The sequence below is a fragment of the Ictalurus punctatus genome, chromosome 14, assembly GCF_001660625.3.
Source record: "Ictalurus punctatus breed USDA103 chromosome 14, Coco_2.0, whole genome shotgun sequence".
NCBI lineage: Eukaryota > Metazoa > Chordata > Actinopteri > Siluriformes > Ictaluridae > Ictalurus > Ictalurus punctatus.
Window position 1 is genome coordinate 11884165 of NC_030429.2, and position 20921 is coordinate 11905085.

The 20921-nt window shown below is 37.1% G+C and overlaps 1 protein-coding gene across 1 annotated transcript in view; it reads right to left on the reverse strand.

Moving 5' to 3' along the window:
- Positions 1–1668: 1668 nt before the first annotated feature.
- LOC128634955 (receptor-type tyrosine-protein phosphatase eta) overlaps positions 1669–20921 on the reverse strand; it is a 25125-nt gene continuing 5872 nt past the window's right edge. Inside the window, exons 2-16 of the mRNA XM_053685931.1 lie at positions 20517–20547; positions 16520–16774; positions 15953–16213; positions 15304–15561; positions 11529–11789; positions 10903–11163; positions 9761–10021; positions 7286–7531; positions 5751–6026; positions 5447–5599; positions 4718–4922; positions 4471–4589; positions 3738–3825; positions 3497–3537; positions 1669–2867 (exon numbers count right to left, since the gene is read on the reverse strand). Coding sequence (XP_053541906.1) covers positions 2770–2867; positions 3497–3537; positions 3738–3825; positions 4471–4589; positions 4718–4922; positions 5447–5599; positions 5751–6026; positions 7286–7531; positions 9761–10021; positions 10903–11163; positions 11529–11789; positions 15304–15561; positions 15953–16213; positions 16520–16774; positions 20517–20547 — 2814 coding nt within the window. The 3' untranslated portion in view covers positions 1669–2769. The remainder of the gene's footprint in view (positions 2868–3496; positions 3538–3737; positions 3826–4470; positions 4590–4717; positions 4923–5446; positions 5600–5750; positions 6027–7285; positions 7532–9760; positions 10022–10902; positions 11164–11528; positions 11790–15303; positions 15562–15952; positions 16214–16519; positions 16775–20516; positions 20548–20921) is intronic.

Consider the following 20921-nt stretch of genomic DNA (forward strand, 5'->3'; position numbering starts at 1 on the left):
ATTACTGCCATATAAAATCTCCTCATGCAATTTAAAACATGTCACATACTATTTAAAATCCGCTTAAGAGTACAGATTTGTAAATTGTTTGTTTTTTAGTGTGATGTCGCTGTTTGCCTGTCCTCATGTAGACCTAAACCTAATCTCAGGGTTCTGTTCATTTTACTCAAGTGGCAGCATTTCTCCAGCAGATGGCGGTAGAAGGCGATTTGTACTGATTGGTAGGAGTGAGTCTGCACTCTAAAAAAAATGCTGGGTTATTTTTTTCTACCCAAACTCTGGTTTGAGCTTTTTGGGTCATTTAATAGGGTTGTTTTCTCAGTCTTGGGTAGTTTTGTGTAATCCAATCGCTGGGTTAGTGGCTGGGTCATTTTCACTGACAGTTGCATCAATGCACCCCTCCCACACCCCAGCACCTCAGCCAGGTATGGCATGGTATTGCAGGTATGGCAGTTTAATAAAATAACAAGTCCAAAGGATGAGGCAGAAATCAATGTACATTGCCTGATCGTTTGACCCTTGCCTCTCTAACAGGCTAAACTAGGCAAGTCAGAGAATCCAGGTCAACAGAGTAAACAAACTCTAGAACCAGAAAAGAAAACATGATATAAGGCTTGGAATAACAACAGAGACTAAGCAACGAAGCGTAATACTTCACAAAGCCATTGTATTGAAACAGTCTCTATATGATGAGGAGTGAGTGTGTGTGAGATTGTTAACAGGTGTGTGTGATTAGAATTCTGGAGACGGTGAACGTGTGGGAAGTGTAGTCCTCTTCTGCCATGTTTGTAGTTTGTGGTGCATACTGGGAAATGGAGTTACTGGTTTTCAATGATATGACACTTGTAACTGTATGGCCACTTCCAGCTCCCTGAAGGCCAACACAGAGAGAATGAGGAGGAGCTTCTTCTCACAAGTTATTCGGGCCCTCAACCAGGACAGCACATAAGACTAGAGCTTGGACTTGTTTGCACAACACCCACTACCTCATGTTGCACAGCATATATTGCAAAAACAAATGCACCCTATTCAACAAATGCAAATATCTGCACCCTATTCAAAATACAGTTGTACTGTTTCTGCCACTGATCTCTGTATCCCTTATATTTTTCCTTTCCTACCTGTATATAAATACATTCTGGTTTATGTACATTTTATTATTATGTCAAACAAGGTTGAAAAAAGCATTTCACTGCACATCATACTGTGTATGATAGCATATGTGACCCATAAAATTTTAAGTTGAACATTCACTCATACCTACGAGCAATTTAGTAGAGCCAATCCATCTACCTGTATATTTTTGGAAGGTGGAGGAAACTGGAGAACCCGTAAAGAAACCCATATAAACCCAGAGAGAACATGTGAAACTCAGACACTACCCTGAGCTCAGGATCTAATTTGGGATTCTGCAGCTGTGACGCAGCTATAGGGTGTGTTAGGTGGGCAAATTATCACTATTAACTTAAGCATTAGAAAGCATTATTATTTTTTAATAAAAAATAATCCTTTTTTTCTTAAAGCACCGGGCCAACGGACAAAATAAACTCAGATTTTAAAAAAAGCAATAATTTGTCTATTATCTGAAAGATATTTGATTTACATCAAATTAGATAAATAGACTGAAAGATGTAGAACTCATTTGTGATGAGAGAAACAGTCAAAGCATACAACATAAAAGCAGTTTAATAATAATAAGAAGAGTATGCATACATTTAACAAATTATATGGAAATAGAAAAGAAATACAATATATAATGCAGAAAAAGTAATTGATTGACAATTGTATAATATAGTGAAATAAAGTATAATGGTAGGCATGTACAATGAGTGTAGGCAGCTTTGGATCTTATGTGATGAGGTGGGTCAGGGTTCATTCCTCTCCTCATTCAGTGGTGTTGTTCAAAGGGACGTCCTGGAGTGCATTACTAATTCTCGCCTCCCAGGAACTGCACTTTGAGAACTACATTTAGCATGCTTATAAAATGCCTAGATCATGAAAATGTAATATTGTGCACTCACAGAGTTCCCTGTGCCTTTGAGAAAACAGAGGAATTACATGGGGAATGAAATGATCATACACACTATATGAAAAAGCAGGTTATAAAAGTCCAGAGCAATTTTTTGGTTTGCTGTGTTTGAAAAGAAAGGGCTTTTTTGTTATATAACACCAGTTTATTGGATCATTATTTAACAGTAACCATTGTCTTCCTGGAGAGACAAATCTTGCCTTTCCTGACTCTGCCCACCTTGGAGACTCTTGCCTGGAGTCTTGTGTGTTGTGGCCATCCTGGTTATTGGTTTTGCAGATAACCTCAAATGAGCTTCAAATAAGTGCCTGTGCTAAGCTTTTGCGGTCATTTTCTGGTATGGTTTATGCGTTGGACAGGAAAGATAATACTTTAGGGATTATATCACTGGCAAAGTCCCTATACAGTAATGCTACCTCCTGCACCACTGTGCTGCCTGCTTTTTTTTCAACAGTCTAAAATAGATAGCTCAAATGTAGTATTTTTCTAAAATTCCTATCACATAAAATAAAAAATGGGCTTTAACTGGACCCCATAATATAACACCAAATAAAATCTTTCTGACACCCGCCCCACAGCACACACACACACACACACACACACACACACACACACACACACACACACACACACACACACACACACACACACCAGTCTGGTTCACTACATTCATGGTTGCCAAAGTCTTCTGTAACTGATGGTGAGCCAGATGAATTTGGATGGAAAGGCTGAGGGGTGTTTCAAAATTTCCAGGTTGTTTGAACCAATTTGGTGGGAGAATCTAGAATCGGCCTTGTTGCATTACTCAAGTTGACATAGGTTGATTGCAGGTCAAAACCTGAAAACATAAGAATTCAAGAAGACAAGGAGACTGGAAAAGGCTCATAATTGCAGAAAGATATAAAACAAAAAAATGATGTCAAAGACAAACAACAAAGCTAAGTATATAAATACATTGCCTAGAATGCAAATTATACAAGAAGATGACACAAACTACACACTACATACTGTAAATGTGGCAGGAGTGAGGAAAAACAAAAACCAAACAAATTATTTGTGCCAAAGACAGACACAAGTTATTCTACTGAGTCACTTAGCTGAACACGCCTAACTAATTAAAAAACCTGTCCAGTTGGTACGTACGCATATCATATGTATAAAGTAATATATTCTGCTTTTTGTTCATACTGTCTGAGTGGAAGGCATAACACATACTTCCTTATCAATTACAGCAACAGTAACTAATTGTAGAGCGTCTGTGAGTGCATGTGTGCAGAAAATGATAGCTAGGTCATTCCTCCAAGGGTGTTATACCGCCCTGTGACGCATCATGAGTAACAGCAGTTTTTAAAGATGTAATTAGGTGGCTCATGTACAGTATATATATACACACACACATCATATTTGTTTTTTAAATCCACAACCACACTTCTGTTTATACAGAAGCTATTTTTTTCACTCACTTACTTTCAGTAACCGCCGGTTCAAGGTTGTGGTGGGTCTGGAGTCTGTCACAGAAACACAACACATAGGATGCACAACTAATAGTCATTTGAACACCAAGAACAACTAATTACATATGTGGCATAGGGTGTGTTTGGTATGTTTGGAAACAAAGCTTGCACCTACCCTAATGCTTTTGGGTTGAGACTAATAACAGTATATGGGCGTATAAAGTTTCCCTGGATGGAATGACATGGTTTCTCACCTTCTCAGCATGACAAAGATGATGGCGATGATGATAAAAATACAGATGATGGACAACAGCACCCCCAAAATAACTGCAACAGTGTTTGCTGTAGAGAGTTAGAATTTAACGTGAAGGATTCATCGAACTTCAACTCCTTCAATCTCCAAGAAACACAATGAAAATATTCAATTTTGGATTATAAGTAATTTTTAAAAAGTGTCAACTTATTGCTGGTCAATTTTAAAAATGTTTTTCGCAATTGAAAAATGTTAAAATAAATGTATTTTAGAGTTTCTCTCTTTTTGTTCACCTCCAACAAGTTGATGCAATTTTTAGTTAGATCCAAGGTTTATTTATTTCAGTTCACTGTATACTAAGTGAATCATGTGCTTGATAATTAGGCTGTACTCAGACAGTTCTCAGATGAGTCTGTTCTGTGAATTCAGGTTATTTTGGGATTGTGTTTTATCATGCATTATTTCATACAACCTTTAAAGAATATTAAATATAACACTGAAAGTGGGTATCATGCAAGGATAAATTTTTTTTTTCGTATTTCCAGGTTTCCTGGGACCTTCATTAATCTTTTCGTTTGCCCCCCCCCCCCCCCCAAAAAAAGCACTGTCTTTAAGAACATTATAAATAACAATGTTAATAATGGTACAAAGAATAATTTTTGTTCTTCCATTTAGTGATGATATTTGTGTTGTAACACTAAAAAGGATAATTTAAAAAATGTAGGTTCATTTACATGATGGGTTGAGTGGTTTTATGATCTTAGTGGCAAAAGGTGTCACAGAGAAAATTGATTGCTTGATGTCTACAAGTCCTTCTTTGATTTCCAGGTAAGTGAATAGAACCATGGCTACTCTGCAAAAAAAAAAAAAAAATAAAAAAAAAGGTAAATAATCTTACTGAATATGGATTACTTCAAAACAACTTTACATTATTTCACAGGTTTTCACAGTTACTTGACTTTTTTTTTTTTTTTACCTTACCTGTAGTTCTGATTAGTCAGAGGTCCGTTTGTATACTCTGTATTACTGATTACATCTAAGACATTGTTACTTCCAATTTCAATCGTAATCATGTTGCTTCTGGAAATTAGATTTTCATTTAATTTTAAAACAGTGAGATAAGTCTTGGTCTTCTCTTTTACCCAATCACTATAGGTCATTGTTAGGTCATTCCTGGAGTTGCTACCTGAAATCACATTCAAAACATTCTTGTTATTGATATTCTTGAAAAAATCTTCAGGGTATCATCCTTCTACCATCAGGTCCATAAGTATTTGGAGATTGAAACAAAGAAGCAGCAACTGAAGGCAGCTGCAGTAAAGGCCAGGCAAAGCATCTCAGGGGAGGAAACTCAGCATTTGGTGATGTCCATGAGATTCAGACTTCAGGCAGTCATTGACCGCAAAGGATTTGCATCAAATGATTAAAATAATGCTAATATTTATAATTATGCTAATTTGTCTAATTACGTTTGAGTCTGTGAAAATGGAGGGACTATGTAAAAATGGCTGTAATTCCTAAACTGTTAATACAAAATTTTTGTTAAACCACTTCAATTAAAGGTGAAAGTCTACACTTCAGTCACATCTTGACTGCTTCATTTCAAATCCATTGTGGTACTGTAATATAGGCAAAATTAGAAAAAGTGTGTAATTGTCCAAATACATATGGACCCATATGAAGATCAGTAAAAATGGAAAAAGGTCCTACTTTTCAGGTCAGTTGAGAGCAGAACACCATAGGCTTGAATTGGCCCATTAGTACTATTCAGAAGACTGGTACTGAATTGTAGCTTTACTACAGTCTGGCTTATTGGAGAGACGATGATTGCTACGTCTCCTGGATTACTGGGAACTGATGGGTCTTAAATGATAGAGTACAAAGTGCACTTGATTATTTTCTGCTCTGTGTCAAGAGAAATGGCTATGCAATTTATCAATCATGTTTATATGAGCTATTTCCAAGACGTTTTAGATAACACAATACAGCAAATGAAAAGAATTAAATTACATGCCTGTAATGCCTGTTGTGCACTTAAAGTCCCATGTACCACTCTCACCACATCCAAGGGTTGAAATAATCACACTGTAAGTGCTGAAGTATTGGAGGTTTTCAGAAAAAATGTGGTTACAGACAGGACTACAAGGTAAAATAAAGACACTGGGTGTTTGATTGAGACTGATGTTAAATCCTTGGTTGTTGCCCGGAGGATTCATCCATGTTAAGTTCAGCAAAGCTGGTGAGGTGCGATTTGGTCCTTTGCAGGTTATGTCAAAGACAGGACTTGCATCTTGAGGAATCAGATAATTACTAGATTAATAAAATTTAACAAGAGTACAAATATTTCAATTATAATTTTGTAAATCAGATTTTTTGTAATCCTGGAACAAGCACAATGGTAAGGCATAAAAACACAACATGGGAACCTGAATAATAGTGACAGAGGTGTGGTTAGTGCTGCAATGATATCCAATCAACTCAAATCAAACTCTCTGTTTCCCCTTAAAAACTGTGGATTCAGTACAGTAAAGTGCCACATTATGTGATTAGATGTGAGTATGCAGTACATTTGAATATAGTGTTTTATACAATAAAGTGTCAAAGTGGATCAAAATCATTTTAATGGTAACTAAAAAAAAGTCAGTCAAAAAACACAGTTTGCTCTCCTTTGCTGGTCAGCCCTCAGACACTCAGTATAAAATGGAGTGTGCATACACATACACACAGGGTTTTACAACAAGCACCAGGTGCTTGGGGGAAAAGGAGCCACTCTGTTTTAGTGAAGATACTAGAAAGGATTACATGCACTTATTCTTTTTTGTATTTTAAGTAGATGATGTTCCATAAAGCAATTAATAAGAATTAATTTCTTATTACTTTAATAAATTACTTTTCTAGAGTCTACAACTAAGGTAAGCAGCAGGTTGTTTTTTTTTGTTTTTTTGCAAGCAAATGGTAGTTACAATAAAAGTCCATGTATAAATGCATTACAGTTTCTACTGCGATGGGCTTGACCATGCTGTTTGAACACATCTGAGTGTTAACTGACACAGGACAGCGGTGTTTATAGGTGTATTTTTGAGTGATAACTCAAAGCAGCATACTCTGATATTAAAATGCACATCAAAATGTGTCCAAAAAATGTGACAGGGTCTGCATATAGGAGTTGTGTTTTCTCTAAGAGGGGATCTCAAAATGCAATGCAAGTGCAAATTAAGAAATAGGTGTGAAAATATTATGTATTTCAGATGTTACTCCCACTGTTGTGCGGTTCCAACTATGTCAGTGCAGGGGTGTTTAATTTGGATCACAGAAACAGCATCTGAGTGCAAACTTGGAAAAAATGGCTTACACCAAACAAAATTAACAACATGCTGTTGTGCTGCACTGGCAAAAAAAAAAAAAAAAAAAAAAAAGAGCCCTGAAATGATTTATATGTATTTTTATAATTTGCCTGCCCTAGTGTAGGGGATCCCAGTTTTCAATTTCCTCAAAAGTGTCTAAACACCCTCACAATTCACCCTTTACATTTAATCTTGTGAAACCTACCTGTACAAGTGGAAAGGCCAACCAGTGATCCTTCTGTTTTATTATCAGCAGCAACAGCTGAGACTGTAAATGTGTAATTTGTTCCAGGGGTTAGATCAGTGATGTTAAAGGCAGTTACAGGAGTTGTACTGCTGTTTGTCCATCGCACTATAAAGAAAGACCTCTCTCCTAATGGTTTATTCCAGTCCAGAAATACAGATGTTGTTGTGACTTCAGAGGATGTGAGACTTCTGACGATGTCTGGCTCTATGGGAAGAGTCATGTTACAGATGAAATAATACATTCACAGAAAAATTATTCTAAAAATTAGAATAAACTCAGGATGTTAATTTGTCCAAAAGTAAGTAAGTAAGTATGTAAATAAATAAATAAACAAACAAACAAACAAACAAATAAATCAACTACAAATACTATCTTTAACAGTGGAAAAATGTGCCTTTATGTGCCTCAATAGCTGAGACTCACAATATATAATAACTGCTGGATTTTATAGGAAGCCCCACTGGTTTATGGCACTCTGCATCACACACCATTCTATTTTAAAGTAATATCTGACCTATTGACAAATTGTGTGATTTCAAAAGCAATAAAATTATGAACTTTAAATGACTCTGCTTACTGCTTTCTGCCAGCCATATCCTACCCCCAGTAAGCATTGAGGGAACCCATAAGGCAAAAAAAATTAACTTGGTGGGTCCCATGATGTTTCATTGGAAATATAATACTAGAAACATAAACATTGTCCATTATTTGTCCCAGTTTCAAAAGTAATCCAGAATAAAAATCTATTTCATCTAAAAAGTGCCAGATGAATTTATTCTCAATTTTCAACACTGTGTTTTTGACCCTGATCTTGCCTTATGTTTTGGGTTTGTTTGCCTGATGTTTCATTAAAATCCTCCTTAACTGCAACTGCATCTGTCTCAGCCTCCTATCTTATGACAGATTAAAACTGAACGGTACTTTTGAAATACTGGTGTGTTAAGTGGAGGTGGACTAGAGGGATTGAGTTGAGACCTGGGGACTGACAAATGAAAATCTCACATACAGCACTAAGATTTGTAAATGTTTATAAATTTTTAGAGAGTCAACTGTCTAGTATAAAAAAGTATGATTAAAAATATGTTGAATAATAGATTCATTTAATATATTTATATGTCTAAAAAATGGTAAAGCGGTCTCTGAGCATTTGTATCCACACTAAGCACAAAAGGAATGAAAGACATTATAGATACATGAATATGAACTAAAATAAATACTACATAAATGAAAAAAAAATCTACCCAGCTTCTACCAACCCATCCCTGTCCCCCACTGCTCTGGTTATGCTATGCTATTACCCATGGCATAGTTGATTTGCAAGGTCATATTTATATACTAAACTGCTCTGAAATTTCCTTCTGTTTTATTATTTGCTAAACTTTGCACATGTACTACACTCAGGAGTCAGATTTCTGTAGTTGTGTTAATCATGGTGGTTTCAGTAGTTTACCGAATGTAATATTGTAAGCCTTTTTGGGAGGTGGCACTAATCTTTCTGTTATTGGTTCAGTCGAGTTCAGAAACAATGAGCTTGTTGTAATTTCAGTTACACTGAGGTCACTTGCAACATCAGGTTCTGTGAGTACAGGTTAGAGGCCATTGTGTTAGGAAAATATATTAATCTACATGAAACAAACATTTAATAGTACCTTAGTAATGGAATACTTATAACATCTCTTACAACATCAAGCTCTGTGAGTACAACTTTGATCACAATGGGAGACTTTCCCTATTCGCTCAGTCCAGTACAGTAATATAGTGGATGCCACATTATCTACAGTGAGATTTCTAATAGTATAAGGCTATGAATTTCAGAATTTCATCTCTTTATTCTCTGAACCAAATTTGTGTAGCATTATAGTACAACTGATTCCCTTTGCTGAATTATCTGCAGAAACATCACACATTATGAAGATGTAATTTACTCCAGAAGAAAATAAAAGTATTTAATGTTGCTACATTAAAAGTAATTCTGTCATGTCTACAATCCAACTAACACTAACATTTTGGTCCATGAATACCCATGCGGTATTTTTTTTTTTCTTGTTTAACAGCTTTAAGAGACAGGTCAGAACTTAAAAAGAGATGAATGTGCCTTAGCATTCTACTTTTATGATGTGACCTTCCTATTTACCATTCTCGTGTAGAGCACTGATGACGGTCACGTAATATAAAAAAATATTCAGACAATTGCAGATATCATCAACCAGTAATTCTTAAGCTTAACCAACGCTCTTATTAAGAATTCACACTGCACAGAAAGAGTCGCTCTCATGCTCTCTCCATAGTATGGTGATTCACATTAATGATGCTGTACAAGCATGTGGAAACTTGTTACAAATACTGACAAGGATGTCTATACAAGTCTATATTGCTGCATCTTAATATATACATGAAAATAAATAAACATGTTAACAACAGCATAGGACTTACTTGTGAAGGCTGAGATCCGAGAGAGTCCTCCAGTTCCACCATCTGCAGCAACTGCAGTAACAGTGAATGTGTAGTTCACTCCAGGAGTCAGACCAGTGACAGTGTAAGACGTGTTTGAAGTGTTACTGCTGTTATTCACACTGCCATCAGTCCAATTTATTGTAAAGTACGACCTGTTCCCAGGTGGCTCATTCCAGGTTAGAGACACAGATGATGTATTTTTGTTAGAGACAGTGAGATTGGTGACAGCATTTGGATGGTCTGTGAACCACACACACACACACACACACACACACACACACACACACACACACACACACAGAGAGAGAGAGAATGAGAGAGAGAATGCACCATATTATAATTAGTGATACAACTGGACTGCAAGCAGAGCAGAAGCCATTAAGCCCAACATTTTGAGGTACAGCTAGAACAGGGCGCAATTCCCCCTCAGGAAGAAGGCTGGACACACATACTGGTTGAGCTGACATGCTTGCTTTAAACGATACCTAGGTTGGGGCTTTGAAACAGTCTTTACCTTAACTGGGGTGAAGCAATAGCAACTTGGAGTCTACCTACAGTTACAAACACCTACTCCAACGTCCAGTATGTGCACCATGTTTCTCTCCCTCCACTGAGAGACGTCAGGCACATTATGACTAAATACATGTACACACATTCTTGTTGCCCATTGGCCACCCTCAAGTATGAGTCTTATCAATCTCCTGTGAGATGGATCTGCCTGTGCCTTATCAAGACAAAAATTGTTTAGCAAAACTCCCACTCAGCAGCTAGTTTTGAGAATAGGAACTGAGGCTGTGGACTAGCCGTAAGCTAGCTATCCTGCAATCCGCGATGAGATTGTTGTTTAAAACTGAGAACATATGCTTTTGGGAGGCAACAAAACTCTGCATCCATCAAAGAAGAATATTTTATGGTGGAGAAACATCTCTGCACAAACAAGGTAGGTTATGGAGTTTGAATTGTGGACTGTTTTGCAAAGTCCCCAAAACATCCGTGTAACGGAGAGCATTCTGAATGAAGCAAAAAGCTTGATTGTGCATTAGCCAATAAATATGGGATAGATTGATCAGCCTAATTAGTCTAATGAATTAGGTTGTCTTTATCAGCAGTACAGGATTTACTTGTGAATGCTGAGATTTGAGTTGGTGCTCCTGCAGTTTGTCCATCTGCAGCAACTGCAGTAACAGTGAATGTGTATTTCACTCCAGCGGTCAGACCAGTGACAGTGTAAGACGTGTTTGAAGTGTTACTACTGTTATTCACACTGCCACCAGCCCAGTTTACTGTAAAGTACGACCTGTTCCCAGGTGGCTCATTCCAGGTTAGAGATACAGATGATGAGGTTTTGATAGAGACAGTGAGACTGGTGACAGAATTTGGGTCTGCAAATCATACACACACACACACACACACACACACACACACACACACACACACACACACACGCACACATGTGTTAATTATTGATGTCTATATATTTTTATATCTTACACATTGTTTTGAGAAATGCATCTAAATCCAGGTGAATAAAATTCTGAATGACTAAAACTCTGGTTGAGAATTACTAAAACACTACTAAGGCCCACATATACAGAGACACAGCGGGATATAATTACACAGAGAGAAATGCATTACTCATTTTCAGCAGTACTGTAATTTATGCAGGTTCAAGTGTTCTGTCAGTCCAATCTAATAAAAAATTAAGTCTAATGAATTTGGTTGTCTGTATCAGCAGTACAGGACTTACTTGTGAAGGCTGAAGTTTGAGTTGGTGCTCCTGCAGTTTGTCCATCTGCAGCAACTGCAGTAACAGTGAATGTGTAGTTCACTCCAGCAGTCAGACCAGTGACAGTGTAAGACGTGTTTGAAGTGTTACTGCTGTTATTCACACTGCCACCAGTCCAATTTACTGTAAAGTACGACCTGTTCCCAGGTGGCTCATTCCAGGTTAGAGACACAGATGATGTGGTTTTGATAGAAACAGTGAGATTGGTGACAGCATTTGGCTCTGCAAATCACACACACAAACACACACACACACACACACACACACACACACACACACACACACAAATGTGTTAATTATTGACATCTATGTATTTTAATATCTCAAACATTGACTATGTTACATGCACATCAAATTCCACTTAAAAGTCTATATCTTCATCTTACATCCATATTCTGAATGCAATGTTTATATGCGTACAGGCATCAGAATATTCCTGTATACATGTTTGTTGTAAGTATGCCTGAGTTGCCATTCCTAAATACTTAGCCTACAGCTAAGCATCTGTTAGCACCCACAATTCCTTGAGGACTGATCATGCGCATATATCTCCTTTCAGTGGATTTTCTGAATAAGGTATTTACATGAAACCAATTTCCGATTAAAACGGGCATATTCCAGGGGTGGAAATCAGAATTTGGGGCATCAGAATATTGTCTTGATCTGAATCGGGCAATCGGATTGTGGCGTTTACGTGAATCAATACTATTTAGAATAGTGCAAAAATTCAGATTAATATCAGAATATTGATGTGCATGTGAACATAGTCATTGTTTCAAGAAATACATCTAAATCCAGGTGAATAAAATTCTGAATGATTACAACTTTGGTTGATAATTACTAAAACACAACTAAGACCCACATATACAGAGACACAGTGGGATATAATTACACAGAGAGAAATGTATTACTCATTTTCAACAGTACTGTATTTTGAGCACGTTCAGGTGTTCAGTCAGTCCAATCTAATCTAACATTCAGTCTTATGAATAAGGTTGTCTTTAGCAGCAGTACAGGATTTACTTGTGAAGGCTGAAGTTTGAGTTGGTGCTCCTGTAATTCCATCTGCAGCAACTGCAGTAACAGTGAATGTGTAGTTCACTCCAGCGGTCAGACCAGTGACAGTGTAAGACGTGTTTGAAGTGTTACTGCTGTTATTCACACTGCCATCAGTCCAATTTACTGTAAAGTACGACCTGTTCCCAGGTGGCTCATTCCAGGTTAGTGACACAGATGATGTGTTTTTGTTAGAGACAGTGAGATTGGTGACAGCATTTGGCTCTGCAAATCACACACACACACACACACACACACACACACACACACACACACACACACACATACACGGTAATCACTGACATCTGTATTTTAATAGCTCAAACATTGTTTCAAGAAATGTATCTAAGTCAGGGTGTATAAAATTCTAAATCATTAAACCTCTGCTACATAATCGCTAAACCAAATCTAAGGCCCACATTTACAGACACAGACAATTTTAATTATAGAGAAATGTAGTACTCATTTTGAGACTTTTCAGTAGGTTCAGATGTAATGAATAAGGTTGTCTGTATCAGCAGTACAGGATTTACTTGTGAATGCTGAGATTTGAGTTGGTGCTCCTGCAGTTTGTCCATCTGCAGCAACTGCAGTAACAGTGAATGTGTAGTTCACTCCAGCAGTCAGACCAGTGACAGTGTTAGACGTGTTTGAAGTGTTACTGCTGTTATTCACACTGCCATCAGTCCAATTAACTGTAAAGTACGACCTGTTCCCAGGTGGCTCATTCCAGGTTAGAGACACAGATGATGTGGTTTTGTTAGAGACAGTGAGACTGGTGACAGCATTTGGATGGTCTGTGAACCACACACACACACACACACACACACACACACACACACACACACACACACACACACACACACACACACACACAAATGTGTTAATTATTGACATCTATGTATTTTAATATCTTAAACATTGACTATGTTACATGCACATCAAATTCCATTTAAAAGTCTATATCTTCATCTTACATCCATATTCTGAATGCGTTTATATGCGTACAGGCATCAGAATATTCCTGTATACATGTTTGTTGTAAGTATGCTTGAGTTGCCATTCCTAAATACTTAGCCTACAGCTAAGCATCTGTTAGCACGCACAATTCCTTGAGGACTGATCATGCACATATATCTCCTTTCAATGGATTTTCTGAATAAGGTATTTACATGAAACCAATTTCCGATTAAAACGGGCATATTCCAGGGGTGGAAATCAGAATTTGGGGCATCAGAATATTGTCTTGATCTGAATCGGGCAATCGGATTGTGGCGTTTACGTGAATCAATACTATTTAGAATATTGCAAAAATTCAGATTAATATCAGAATATTGATGTGCATGTGAACGTAGTCATTGTTTCAAGAAATACATCTAAATCCAGGTGTGTAAAATGCTGAATGATTAAAACTCTATTTGATAATTACTAAAACACTACTAAGGCCCACATATACAGAGACACAGAGAGAAATGTATTACTCATTTTCAACAGTAGTGTATTTTGAGCAGGTTCAGGTGTTCAGTCGGTCCAATCTAATCTAAAATTCAATCTAATCAATCTAATGAATAAGGTTGTCTGTATCAGCAGTACAGGATTTACTTGTGAATGCTGAGATTTGAGTTGGTGCTCCTGCAGTTAGTCCATCTGCAGCAACTGCAGTAACAGTGAATGTATAGTTCACTCCAGCAGTCAGACCAGTGACAGTGTAAGACGTGTTTGAAGTGTTACTGCTGTTATTCACACTGCCATCAGCCCAATTTACTGTAAAGTACGACCTGTTCCCAGGTGGCTCATTCCAGGTTAGAGACACAGATGATGTGTTTTTGATAGGGACAGTGAGATTGGTGACAGCATTTGGCTCTGCAAATCACACACACACACACACACACACACACACACACACACACACACACACACACACACACACACACACACACACACACACACAAATGTGTTAATTACTGACATCTATGTATTTTAATATCTGAAACATTGACTATGTTACATGCACATCAAATTCCATTTAAAAGTCTATATCTTCATCTTACATCCATATTCTGAATGCAATGTTTATATGCGTACAGGCATCAGAATATTCCTGTATACATGTTTGTTGTAAGTATGCCTGAGTTGCCATTCCTAAATACTTAGCCTACAGCTAAGCATCTGTTAGCACCCACAATTCCTTGAGGACTGATCATGCGCATATATCTCCTTTCAATGGATTTTCTGAATAAGGTATTTACATGAAACCAATTTCCGATTAAAACGGGCATATTCCAGGGGTGGAAATCAGAATTTGGGGCATCAGAATATTGTCTTGATCTGAATCGGGCAATCGGATTGTGGCGATTCAATACTATTTAGAATAGTGCAAAAATTCAGATTAATATCAGAATATTGATGTGCATGTGAACATAGTCATTGTTTCAAGAAATACATCTAAATCCAGGTGAATAAAATTCTGAATGATTACAACTTTGGTTGATAATTACTAAAACACAACTAAGACCCACATATACAGAGACACAGTGGGATATAATTACACAGAGAGAAATGTATTACTCATTTTCAACAGTACTGTATTTTGAGCACGTTCAGGTGTTCAGTCAGTCCAATCTAATCTAACATTCAGTCTTATGAATAAGGTTGTCTTTAGCAGCAGTACAGGATTTACTTGTGAAGGCTGAAGTTTGAGTTGGTGCTCCTGTAATTCCATCTGCAGCAACTGCAGTAACAGTGAATGTGTAGTTCACTCCAGCGGTCAGACCAGTGACAGTGTAAGACGTGTTTGAAGTGTTACTGCTGTTATTCACACTGCCATCAGTCCAATTTACTGTAAAGTACGACCTGTTCCCAGGTGGCTCATTCCAGGTTAGTGACACAGATGATGTGTTTTTGTTAGAGACAGTGAGATTGGTGACAGCATTTGGCTCTGCAAATCACACACACACACACACACACACACACACACACACACACACACACAAATGTATTAAATATTGACATCTATATATTTTAATATCTCAACCATTCTTTCAAGAAATGCATCTAGATGCAGATGTATCAAATTCTGAATGATTAAAACTCTGGTCAAAACTGTAACTACTAAAACACAACTACAGCCCACATATAAATAAAGTTACATCTTATCTTGTATACAGAGCCACACTGAGATATAATTACACAGAGAGAAATGTATTACTCAGGTTGAACAGTACTGCATTTTCAGCAGGTTCAAGTCTTCATTTGGTCCAATCTAATCTAAAATTCAATCTAATCAGTCTATTCAATAAGGTTGTCTGTGTCAGCAGTACAGGATTTACTTGTGAATGCTGAGATTTGAGTTGGTGCTCCTGCAGTTTGTGAATCTGCAGCAAGTGCAGTAAAAGTGAATGTATAGTTCACTCCAGCAGTCAGACCAGTGACAGTGTAAGACGTGTTTGAAGTGTTACTGCTGTTATTCACACTGCCATCAGTCCAATTTACTGTAAAGTAGAACCTGTTCCCAGGTGGCTCATTCCAGGTTAGAGACACAGATGATGTAGTTTTGTTATAGACAGTGAGACTGGTGACAGCATTTGGCTCTGCAAATCACACACACACACACACACACACACACACACACACACACACACACACACACACACGGTAATCACTGACGTCTGTATTTTAATAGCTCAAACATTGTTTCAAGAAATGTATCTAAGTCAGGGTGTATAAAATTCTAAATCATTAAACCTCTGCTACATAATCGCTAAACCAAATCTAAGGCCCACATTTACAGACACAGACAATTTTAATTATAGATAAATGTAGTACTCATTTTGAGACTTTTCAGTAGGTTCAGATGTAATGAATAAGGTTGTCTGTATCAGCAGTACAGGATTTACTTGTGAATGCTGAGATTTGAGTTGGTGCTCCTGCAGTTTGTCCATCTGCAGCAACTGCAGTAACAGTGAATGTGTAGTTCACTCCAGCAGTCAGACCAGTGACAGTGTAAGACGTGTTTGAAGTGTTACTGCTGTTATTCACACTGCCATCAGCCCAATTTACTGTAAAGTACGACCTGTTCCCAGGTGGCTCATTCCAGGTTAGAGACACAGATGATGTGGTTTTGATAGAAGCAGTGAGACTGGCAACAGCACCTGGCACAGTGAATCACACACACACACACACACACAAATGTGTCAATTATTCATGTCTATAATTTTAATAACAAACATTGTCTGAACAACATGAATGTGTCTGAACAGTGCATGGGCCTACATGCACTCAGACATACCGAAATATAGAGAAATGCAGAAAGAAATTTTCACATTTTTAGAACTTGGACAATTAGTTGTAGTTGTCCAAAATTATACAGTATTTTAGACTGTGGTAAGTTTCGTCCACTAATTTCATCGGACAAGCCCCGTTCCCAGAGTGCTGATATTTATTATAAGTGGACCGAGACATTTCACTGCATCACTCCACTTGTCTGTGTTCACTATGTACAATTCCAAATCTAGCAATAATGTGTTACATTGAAACCGTTACTAATAAGAACTTTCAGTCAGTCTGTGCACTGCATATCAACACACTACTCTCTGTCTAGCTGTGGCTTCTTTCTGAACTATTTTATATACAAAATAAATATTCCATATTTATTTTGTCCATATTGGGTCTGAAATGTCAGTCACTTGATATTTGTTTCTTATTAACAGAATTATACAATTACATATAATTATATTCATTATTATATAATGTATATAATTATAATTATAATTATAAAGGTATAGAATTCTATAGTGACTGTAGAAGTCAGACCAGTGACTGGGGTAGTCAGAGCAGTGACTGGGTAGACAAAGTGTCTGAAATGGTACTGTTGGACCAGCCATAGTTACTGTAAAGTTGGTGTTTGGTATGAGGTCCCATATTAAAGAGACAGATAATATATTTTCATCACTAATGTTAAGATTCATGAAATATACATGTAACCATTTAATAACAATGAGATTTACTGTTGTAATCAACTCAGCTTGCACAGAGACTATTTGGCCTGTGTTTCCATTAATATCACCCTTTCAAAGATAAACAGCAAGAAAGCTTAATAGTATATGTCATTGCACCCTACACTCAGAAAATATTCAGACCCTCTAGACATTTTCCTCACTTTGTTACATTAGAGCATTATGCCCTGTCCCAAATCGTGCATTTGTTGATTCAAGGTCATGTGAGAAATAATATTTTTTTTCTGTAACAAAGAAAAATATTATAATGTATATATGTTTAATTAGGGACAAATTCTCAAATATTGAACAGTGATCTTGAAAAACAAGTGATCTTTTTGCATCCACCAGTCACACTGTCATTGTGTCACGTTTCAAGGTTGGAGTTCGGAAGCAATCGCAGAATTTCAAATAGTTTATTAAACGAACAACAAAACAAAGACACTAAGACAACTTGGCAATACTGTGGCAAAACTAAACATTAACAAGATCAAGAAACATGGTAACATGGAACATGGTGCTCTAAGACAAACGAAAGACAGAGAAACAGTGCAGACAATGGCTATATATAAGTGTGCTCATTAACAAACGTGAATCAGGTGCAGGTGGTCATGTGACATGTAGTGCAGTGGCTGATGGGAACTGAAGTCCAGAGTTACCTCCTTGATATGTGACACATTGTGCACATGGAAAGTGCCAGAACCAAAAAAGTTTATCTTAATAAATAAACATTAACTAGCACCAGCATATAGTGACGTGAAAAAATAAGTACATCTCATGGGATGTTTTTTTTTTTTTTTAAACATATTTGGACAAGTAAACAATTGATCCTCTTTGAAACAGTGCCTATTAATAAAATTGTTACACTCTATTAAATGACACATGACTGACATTTTATAGTAATTTTCACAATTTAAAGTAACAAAAATACAGATAAGTCACATGGAAAAAGTAAGTATATCCCTACATTTATCACACCTTCAAATCCATAAAATTAGAATTAGGTGCTTAAGATTGGGTGCCATCGATTAGAAACTGCTTAGGGAGTGCAGGTGGAATCTGACTTATTTATATCCCTCTCATATCTAGTGTCTAGTGTTCCCTTTGTTATTGGGGTGTGTGGTGTCATCATGCCAAGATCTAAAGAGTTCTGAAAAAAAGGCATTCAGAAAAAAAGGTTGTGGATGCCTATGAGTCTGGCAAGGGATTTAAAAAGATCTCCAAATGATTTGAAATACATCATTCCACTGTAAGGAAAATAATCTACAAATGGCACAGATTTCAAATGACTGCCAATTTATCCAGGACTGGCCATCCCAGCAAATTCAGCCCAAGAGCAGACCATCTGAAGCAAAAAGAAGTCTCCAAGAACCCCAGTATTTCATCATAGGATCTGTTATTAAGTCTTGCAACTGTTGGTGTCAAAGTGCATGCTTCTATAATCAGAAAGAGATTGTACAAATTTGACCTGCATTTGAGACGTGCCAGGAAATTTTCCAATGAGCATATAGGGAATACCGGGGCTTTTGGAATAATGTTCTCTTGACAGACAAATCAAAGTATCGGGGTGAATCAAAGAATCAGAGTTACAATAACAGCAAACCAAAGACAGCTTTTCAGAAGAAGCATGGTCGTGGAAATGTTATGGTTTGGGTTTGCCTCACTGCATCAGGGACTGTACGGCTTACATTCATTGATTTAACTATGAATTCTGCATCATATCAAAGAGGATAATGTGAGGCCATCTGTCCGAAAATTGAAGTTGAACTACAAGCAGAGCTTAATTTGACCCCTAAAATATAACTTCTAAAATATAGCACACCTGCGTTCCGGAACCTTTTTCTGTGGATCCAGCACCTCTGCAGCTGGATATAAAGTCTCCCGCAGCAATATTATCAAAACATATAGTTTTAGTTTTTAATTCACCAAAATTTAAAACAGAACAACAACAACAACAAAAACGGTAATACAAATGCTCAAATATTGCTAATAGCCAATCAATAACCTCTTTCACATAATGTAATCATTTCAAGTTCAAAGTTCACCTGAATTCGTTGTCATGAAGCAAAGCCTATAGTTATGGCAGCAGCGGGTCAATGGTGAAGCAGTTTGGTGACCATTCCCACGACTAGCAGTGATAACACTAGCCTGATTGTAGAAGGTTTTTAGAAGTGCTCATGAGGCTAAACATTGTAAACATGCACATGGCTTTGAAAGTGAGATTGACTGCCCGGAATTAAATACAGTTAAATACACGGTCGATGACCGCAACCTTTTTTGTGCCTCCCGATCTGCTGGATCACTACCCTCTGAGTGTTCTGGGCCCTGCAAATTTACTAATTAAGCACTGACTACAAGTGATCCTTTCAACAGGATAATTATCCTAAGCACACTAGCAAATCCACCAAGGAATGGTGCAAAAAAAGGAACTGGAAGGTTATGGAATGGCCTCGTTAAAGCCCGGATTTGAATCCGACTGAAATCTTGTAGAGGATTTGAAATGGGCAGTAAATGCAAGAAAGTCCTCAAACATCTTACAACTGAAAAAAATATTTCATGGAAGAGTGGTCAAAAATTCTAGCAAGGCTGGGGAACAATTATGAAAAACACCTACAAGAAGTTATTTCTGCTAAAGGGAGCAATACTAGGTTCTGAGGCCAAGTGTGTACTTACTTTTCCCACAGAAGAATATCACTTCTATTGACATTTCTTTTGAATAAACAATTTTTAAAGCTAATTTTCGTTGTTCAAGTATCTCTACTTCATTAATAGGCACTGTTTCAGAAATGATCAAATGTTTGCTTGTCCAAATATGTCAAAAAGGCTTACAATTTCCATTGGGTGTACTTATTTTTTCACATGACTCTATATGAAGGAAATCAATGTTCCAATTACTTACCTATACTTTCCCATTGTGCAGCAATTATGCTCTGAAAGAGATGAGGCAAAGCAACAAAAAATTCAATATAATAATCCAGAACACCAATGTCAGTGTAATCAAAAGGCAGTAAATTTTAATTAAGTAGATTGTACTTAATATATATGTATTTAAATAAGCATGCAACATGTAAACTGCAGGATGTTACCAAGAGGCTTGAATTCCCCAGGTAAACATTATAATAACAATTCACCTCGTGTTAGCAACTGTTTTGGACTGATAAGCATGCAACAGGAGTATAGAAATTTAGATGCTGTTTACTGGAAACCAACTCATACAGATTGTCAGGAAGCAGGTATGGACACAAGAGCAGGAACTCAATGGTTTTATTTAACACAGCAAACAAGACAGAGATGTAATCCAAAA